The 8,156-nt window shown below is 37.9% G+C and overlaps 1 protein-coding gene across 2 annotated transcripts; it reads right to left on the minus strand.

Annotated features, from left to right (window-relative positions):
* Positions 1–487: 487 nt before the first annotated feature.
* On the minus strand, positions 488–6,470 carry LOC104094724 (uncharacterized). Of its 2 annotated transcripts, none has more exons than XM_009600701.4 (11): positions 6,074–6,470; positions 3,631–5,591; positions 3,465–3,554; positions 2,841–3,305; positions 2,393–2,489; positions 2,134–2,298; positions 1,584–1,807; positions 1,388–1,478; positions 1,249–1,301; positions 1,076–1,169; positions 488–977 (listed from the first exon to the last, which is right to left on the minus strand). In XM_009600701.4, the coding sequence occupies exons 1-10, from the start codon at positions 6,219–6,221 to the stop codon at positions 1,092–1,094; spliced, it is 3,372 nt and encodes a 1,123-aa protein (XP_009598996.1). In that variant the 5' UTR covers positions 6,222–6,470; the 3' UTR covers positions 488–977; positions 1,076–1,091. The 2 variants fall into 2 exon arrangements, with proteins under 2 accessions (XP_009598996.1, XP_018625786.1); XM_018770270.3 differs by having other exon boundaries at positions 1,584–1,810.
* Between the last annotated feature and the right edge of the window lie 1,686 nt (positions 6,471–8,156).

Genomic DNA, 8,156 nt, shown 5'->3' on the forward strand with positions numbered 1-8,156 from the left:
TTTTCACCATCAGAAAAAAGAAAAGCAATTTCATACTAATCCAAATGCTACAAAGTAATTCTTATACTTGATTCAACTTGGAGAAACCTGATCATATGGTATAAAAGCTTAGGTTGCTATCTAGATACACCAGATTCATCAGTAGTGTAAGATTAGCTATAACCTCATCATATGTCCGTTAAAAAGCAACCACGAGAATACACGGAGTCAAAGGCAATCCCACAAAACAGTTTAAGATAGTAGACGAGTCACTCATAATGCATCAAGATGATGAGGTAAATCCCTTCTAAGACGATACATCATAGCAATTCGCAAATATTGTTCTATATTGAAACCAAATGCTAATCTTCTTCTCTTCAAAAACTGAAATATCCCCATGACTATCACTGTTCCATGACGAGTTATACAAGAGTCTACCTTAAAAGAATCTTTCCTTAACAATGGAGCTGGATGTATGAACCTAAATACAAAATCTCCACAAATGCCATTGAGGTAATATCCCAATATCATTAATTTGAAAGACGTCTGCAAATTTGCCTCTCTATGTACGTGAATATTGACCACTAAGTACAGTAAGACACCCAAATATGAATCTTTCAAAGGTTCAATAAAGGTCTAAACACATGTTAACTCTTCCAGCAAAAATAAACCCTTGTAGGAAAGCTGCCTTATCTTAATAGATCCACTACCCCCTAGTACTGCTTCTACCTAGAGCAGCAGGAGCTCATTACTATCCAAGCTCCATCTAACAGACATAATACTATGTCCGCATGGATGCCCTCAAAACAGGCACAATAAAAACTACGAAAGACGGAACTTTGGACAGCCGAAAGCGAGACATTACAGGGAAAAACGAAGAGCAGAGACAAACATTAAATGAAAGGGAAAGAGGTTAAACTGATTCTCATTCCTTTTTTGTGCTGCACCAGAAAAATCCCTTCACTTGTCAAGAAGTGCATTCTACCATCTGAAGACACCTGAAATAGTTTTGTAACAGAAAACCCAGTGAGCCAATAATATGAGGTAAAGATAAGTATGAATAAAGAACATTAAAGCATCTCATTATCCAAATTACCAAATGGTCATCAAGACTAATAATAACCACGTCCATAACCACGCCCAAATGGACGATCACCTCCATTGAAAGATGGATACGGGCCTCTCCCACACTGCAAGATTACATAGAAAGGAATATCACAACTAAAGTTGAATAACACTAAGAAGGATGAATTGAAACATCATACTCACATCAGAGCCGTAATAATCACGTGTGTAATGATCGCCACCGGGAGGAAAATTATCTGACATAGAAGAGAATAAATACGCACATACTATTGGATCTAACAAACAAGCAGCCTAACACAAAAACTGCAGATAAACTTCATACCTCTATAACGATCCCCGTGAAGAGAATTTGCAGACTCTGAATGATCAAACCGAGGACGTCTGCTCGGCCCCGAGTAATCCGGATCCGGGTCCTACAAAGTAAAAGGGTCAATTCTAATCTACTAAAGTGAGTCATCTAACGCTCTTAGATCTAGGAAAGTAACAGGGAAAGGAGCAGCAGAGAAGTTCCAGCTTACTGTCATAGGAAAGGGCCTCTTCAACCCATGGTCAGTGTTATCATGATAGTAACGGTCCTCAAAGTGCCTACCCATGAATGGCCTGTTAAGTCCTTCAACAGGAAATTGTTGTCTCCTAAAGAAGGCATCATCTGCCTGCCCTCTATCTCCGTGCCTCATTCTATCAAGAAACATTGGACCATCAACAGATACTGGCTGAGCACCACTGAAATTCCACCTCCCACCTGCTAAATTAGCAAGATAGGTTACTGAGATCATTGTTGTGGATATCTAATGATATATGAGTCGTAAATAGGAAGTATACATGAAAAAAGGATGGAAAGAGCTAAGCAGAGAGGTTACTGAGATCTACATTTATTTTTCTTTTATCACAATGAGATCTACAACTATCTTAAACTCAACCACATCAAAAGAATTAGAGTTTGACCTATTCTATGTAGGTAACATGCATGAAACTAACATAATTGTTTTTGGTTTTGGGGGGGGGGGGGGGGATGAAGTTTGTCATTTTCATTTTTAACGAAGAAACAAAGTTTGTTACTTTCATTACCCCGTCCAAAGTTTGACCTTCCACGGATAGGAGGATAAGGGCTACCAAATTGATGTTCAGCAAAGCCCATTCTACCGCCATGACCAGGTACACGCGGGTGAAAGCCCCTACCGCGCGGAAAATTAGCTCTACCAAAAGTATGCCCTCCTCGGGGAAAGCCCCTTCCTGAAAGCACCGCCCATACTGCAGTTAGATCATGCAAAAAGGAAAATTTCTTGTAACAGCTTATATAGAGAAACAAAGGATTTTCTAGAGTTACCCATGGAACCACGGCTAATTCGGAATCCTCCAGACAATCCACCTTTTACAGCCTGAGTTTTTGGTTGAGGATTTGAAAGTCTTGCTCGCACTTTTGCCTAACAGAACAAAGGGAAAAAGTAATAGAACAATACTGTGAGCATTCACCAATCCAATCAAGCAATACCATAATAACACCAAAATCCTTGCTTATGTGAGGAAGAAGGGTTTTGCATGTTTATCTGTTACACACAACTGAACAGCAACAGTCCCGTATCAACTTATAGCCTTCCACAAGGACCACCATCCACTCAAAGAAGCAATGTTATGTTAGTAAGAAAATCTATTAGGATTATATGTATAGAAGTTCAGCAACATACAGAAACCAGAAGCATTTTGTATATTCTGAAGCTTTAGATTATGGCATCAGCCAGCAAAATACTGTAAATAACATAAGAAGTCAAGAATACCTTCAAATTGCCATCACCCAGCTCTGTGTTATTTATGCCCGCAACACAAGCAACAGCAGCTTCATGTGTGCTGAAATCAACAAATCCAAAATCCTTCCGCTTTGCCGTTGACATATTCCTGGCTAGCGTAATTCTTGAAATATCCCCAAAACATTTAAATTTCTCACGGGCGCGATCTTCATCCCAATAAGGAGGGAGTCCATCGATAAATACTGACTTCACTTGAGCCATTACCTCTGGATCTGGATCACGTAACGGTTCAGCAAAAGCTACTTTGGCAGTCCTCTCAGAGTGACCAAAAACAACATCAGGTCTTTGAAGTATTTTGTATGCTGTCATGGCATCAGTGTGACAAGGGAACTCGAGAAATGCAAAACCACGACTCAAACCTTCATGTTTCGGATCGGCCACCAGGTTAATGCTTTGAACACCTTCTACACCATAATCTTTCAGCTTTTGCCTTACCTGTCATAGCCATAGATCATAGTTAACTAGAGATACCTAAAACTCAAATTATGCACATTGAATATTAACAATCCTGCAGACTTTTCAAATTCCTGTATTGTCAAGGTTAAACAGAGTCATACTGAAAATGAGTCAGCAGGGATTGGTTATATCACTTACGGCTTCCTTTGTCCATGTATTGCAAATATTTCCTAAGAATAAGGTGTCATTGTCCTCACTTGGAGCAGTGCCACATCGCTTTCCCCGTATCTGATGTCAAAAGGATAAATTAGAATCACAGTGCAATTCCAAATATATACAAAATATGACTTGGAAAAAATCATACAACTGGGTTTCTCATTTCAGACAAAGCACGGCTTGCTTGCTCCTTAGTTGCAAACTTCACGAATGCGTATCCCTTATTCTTGTTCGTTGACACCTCTCTGTGCATTCGCACATCAATTACCTCTCCAACATGCTGGAACACCCTTTTTAGATCCTCCTCCACAGCATCACGGTCTAACCCACCAACAAATACTTCCAGCTCTTTCCTCTTCATTCGTTCCTTTGCATGGGCAGCCAGTTGAGCACGCTCATCATCCAGTGTCTCAGCTTCCTCACAATGCTCGGGTACACCATCTTCCACAAACTCTTCACCATTCTCTTGATCAGCAAAAGCCTCTATTTTATCTTCACCAGCTTCGTCAACAGAAATATCCTTTCCCTTCATCTTCTTGTCGGTATCTTCCTCCATTCTATCTTCTGCACAGTTTGCATTTATATTATCGCCAGTAGGAGTTGAATTATTGTCCTTTCCTCCCATCAACTCCGATCCTTCTTTTGCTTTATTAGATCCTTCACCCTCCTGAATTTTCAGTTCTGTAGAAACATGTTCCTGCTTATCTGAAGATTTCATATTGCCAATAATCAGATCTTGAGATTGGACATATGTAGTAGTAGATCCCTGATTTTCTGAAGTTCCCACATCGTGGCAAATTTCCTCTAACGATCTCATATCACTGCCAACATTTACTTCATCTAGAGACATTAAAGTATTTTTAGCTGGTTCCTCCTGTATATCACCTGTCTGTTCCTCCTTGTTTCCATTTTGATCTTCCATCACAGAATCACCAGCATCTTGAACTGTGCCCACTAAATTATATGAAGATTCTTCCATTTCCTCAGGATCCATCTCATACATGAGCGTTGGTCCTGCATCATTTAAGTCCTCTGCATCTTTCTCCTTAACAGGACCTTCCTTTGACTCCTCTGCATCTTCCTCCTTGACAGGATCTTCCTTTGAGTCCTCTTCATCTTCCTCCATGACAGGACTTTCCTTTAAGTCCTCTGCATCTTTCTCTTTCATGGCATCTTCCTTTGAACCCTCTGCATCGTCCTCCTTCTCAGGATATTCCTTTGAGTACTCTGCATCTTCCTCCTTGACAAGATCTTCCTTCGACTCCTCTGCATCTTTCTCCATCACAGCATCTTCCTCCTTGACAAGATCTTCCTTCGACTCCTCTACATTTTTCTCCATCACAGCATCTTCCTTTGAACCCTCTGCATCTTCCTCCTTTGCGGGATATTCCTCTGACTCTGCATCTTCCCCCATTACAACATCTTCCTTTGACTCCTCTACATTTTTCTCCTTTATAGCCTCTTCTTTTGACTCCACTATATCTTCCTCCTTGACAATATCTTCCTTTAAGTCCTGTGCATCTTTCTCCATTGTAGCATCTTCCTTTAGGTCCTGTAGACCTTTCTCCTTGACAGGATCTTCCTTTGAGACCTCAGCATCTTCATCCTTGACAATATCTTCCTTCAAGTCCTCTGTATCTTTCTCCTTCGCAGCATCTTCCTTTAGGTCCTGTAGACCTTCCTCCTTGACAGGATCTTCCTTTGAGTCCTCTGCATCTTCCTCCTTGTCATGAACTTCCTTTGAGTTCTCCGTCTCTTCCTCCTTGATAGATTTCTTTGATTCCTGTGCATCTTCAACCTTCACATGATCTTCCTTCGAGTCTTCTGCATCTCCCTTCTTGACACATTTCTTTGATTCTGCTGCTTCTTTCTCTTTGACAGGATCTTCCTTTGAGTCCTCCGCAACCTTCTCTTGGACAGTATCTTCAGGCACTGCCATTCCAGCATCTTCTGATCTAGGTGTCTTATCCGGAGTAGTTCTAGAAGAAGCCGGAACTTTCTTTACCACCTTCCTCGCAACCCTTCGAGTAGTTTTCCTACCTAAAGCAGGTTTTGCTTCCGGTGTTGATTGAACAGCCCCATCTGCATCTGAAGCTTTTGCTTCTTCAGCTGCACGAAAAATATAGATAACATGATAACATTCTAAATAGAGAACATGATAACTAATCACGTAGTTGTCAACCTTTACCCCCCCCCCCCCCCCAAAAAAAAGAAGAGATAGTTCACATGCTTTCATCTTGCATACAAAGGTGTTTAAGCTGCTGTTATGTCGAATCAAGTACAATTTGTACAGTCGAAAGGCAAAAAGGCTACCTTTCACAAACCGATCAAAAAATTGCATAATGACGCCATAGAACGACCAATAAAAATCCAATCGGTATCGCAAAATCTAATTCACCAAGCTTTTGATTTAAGTATAATAGAATATTAAGCAGCAAAGAGCAAATTAACCACAACGTAAATATCGAATTCGCTTTATTTAGCACTGGTAAATAAACTTCCCTAAACATTTATCGCGACACTAACATACCCAAAAAGAAATAGAAACAGAAACAATAAAATAAAATAAATCAAAACAGTTTGTAAAGTACCCGGTGATGGGAAAGTGGATCCAGAGGCCCTAACTTGCCTAGCCCTAGAGGGCGGAGTACGCTTCGTCGCGGCAGCTGGCTCAGCCGCCGGCTCGGCAGCGATTTGCTGTTTTCCGGCAGATTTCTTTTCGGCACTTCGAGTTCTCATAATTGATGATCGGTTAAAAGTTACACTACTGAAGAAATAATTTATATCGATAGGAGTCAACTTTTTAAGAGCCGATAAGGCGACGGGGAGGCAATGGAGGAGGACACGAATACCTCGGCCAGCGAAGGAAATGGTATTTTTTTTGTTGTTTTATTTTCTTGTTTAATCATTCGCTAACGAAATTCACTTGCTCTACTTATTGGATTTCTAAGACAGGAACGCGAAATCTTGATTTATGAGGTGAAAGATGTTAGTGTATTGGTAAAGTTCGTATTTTGTACGTGGCACAGCAAAACAAAAACACGTGATAGGTTTTTGAGTCACGAGTCCGAAGCAAATGAGCTACGGCCGAAACTACCCTTCTCCTCGAATCCAGAATCAAAATGTTATCTTTTTGTACTCAAAGCACAAAATAAGTGGGAAAAAATATGTGAATACCATTTTATATATAATGCGATTTTTCATTGCGCTATGCCTTAACGATACATTTGTCCGTTAAAATATAGCGCATGGGTTACATTCGTTAAATTTGAACTTTAAAGTGGCGAACAAAGTTTACATATAGCGCCTCTTGTATATACGCTATACCTATAAAAAACGGGCCCATCTCCTTCCTCGGCCAGACAGAAGCAGAAACACCAAAAACAGTCCCCCCATCCCCTATTTTTTAACCAAAAAACTCCATTGGAGCCCACCCGTCCCCCAAAAATTATGTCTTCTTCGTATTTTAGCAAGCTAACACCAGATCCAAGGCGTTGTCGTATAGTGGATCTCGTCTATTGCTCGTTTCAGCTCCCAAATCATCAAATTTTCACATTTCAAAAAACTTTAAATCGAGGTATTCCGACTTACTTTTTGGTAAAACTCATGTATATTAAAAGCTTATTAGTTATTTTTTACTGTGGTCTATGTTTTTTGTGATCGTTTTGTGATTTAATTAAATTTTTGTTTTTTATCCAGATTAGTTTATTTATGTGCTAAAAAATTAGTAAAAAATATATATTGTTATTTTATGAATAATTATTGTTATATGTGATTTTATTATTGTACGTATATTAATATATGACTTTATTGTTATTTAGTGTCCTTTAGTGTTATGTAGTGCCCTTAATTGTTATGTAGTGCCCTTTAGCATAGTAAAACTGATAATAAATTTTAGCTTATGGTAGTTGACTTTGTTTATGGTCATTTAGAGTAGTGTTACTTTAGTGATTTTTACGATTATGTTGTATAGAATAAAAACTGCGTGTTCTCCTTAACAAACTCGGATAGAGTACTCAATTATGGATTTAATGTATTAGTAGATAATTATCAAATATTAGATAGGAATCATAAAATAATCAGTTGCCAGGAAATTTGGGCAAAATATGACAGTTAACACACAAATCGTTACGAATGAAATAAATTCAATATTATTTACTATTAAGTTTGTAGTATTTTTTATATGATTAATTATTGAATATATCTTGATTACTTATGAAATTTTAATATATAATTCTGTTATAATTCAAAAATAACTTTAAAAAGATGATAGTTCAAACAAAACCATGTAGAATTTTAGTAGAAAAATGTTGGAAACTAACATATGAAATATTAATATAGAAAATTTATCAAACTAAGTATTTGTTATATGAATAATTACTAAAATATCTTTTTAGTTATTGAAATTAACAATAATTATTTAATTCTCTGTCAACCCCAAAAAATATCTGAATAAAAGATGATAGTTCAAACACAAACCCTCTCGAGTTTTAGTCAACAAATGTAAGAAAATAACATTAAAAAACAACAATATAGAAAAATTATCAAACTAAGTATTTTTATATGAATACTTATTAATTATATCATGTATAGTTATGAAAATTAATTATTTAATTCTATTATACCCAAAAATAGCTGAGTAAGAAACAAACATATAAAATAATAAACTAACAT

The sequence above is a fragment of the Nicotiana tomentosiformis genome, chromosome 2 (genome assembly GCF_000390325.3).
Source record: "Nicotiana tomentosiformis chromosome 2, ASM39032v3, whole genome shotgun sequence".
NCBI lineage: Eukaryota > Viridiplantae > Streptophyta > Magnoliopsida > Solanales > Solanaceae > Nicotiana > Nicotiana tomentosiformis.

Coding starts and splice junctions, on each gene's coding strand:
- LOC104094724 (XM_018770270.3), bottom strand. CDS start 6,221: ATGAGAACTCGAAGTGCCGAAAAGAAATCTGCCGGAAAACAGCAAATC. Junction 2,490..2,840: donor TGGGTGATGGCAATTTGAAG/GTATTCTTGACT, acceptor TTGTTCTGTTAG/GCAAAAGTGCGAGCAAGACT. Junction 2,299..2,392: donor AATTAGCCGTGGTTCCATGG/GTAACTCTAGAA, acceptor CGGTGCTTTCAG/GAAGGGGCTTTCCCCGAGGA.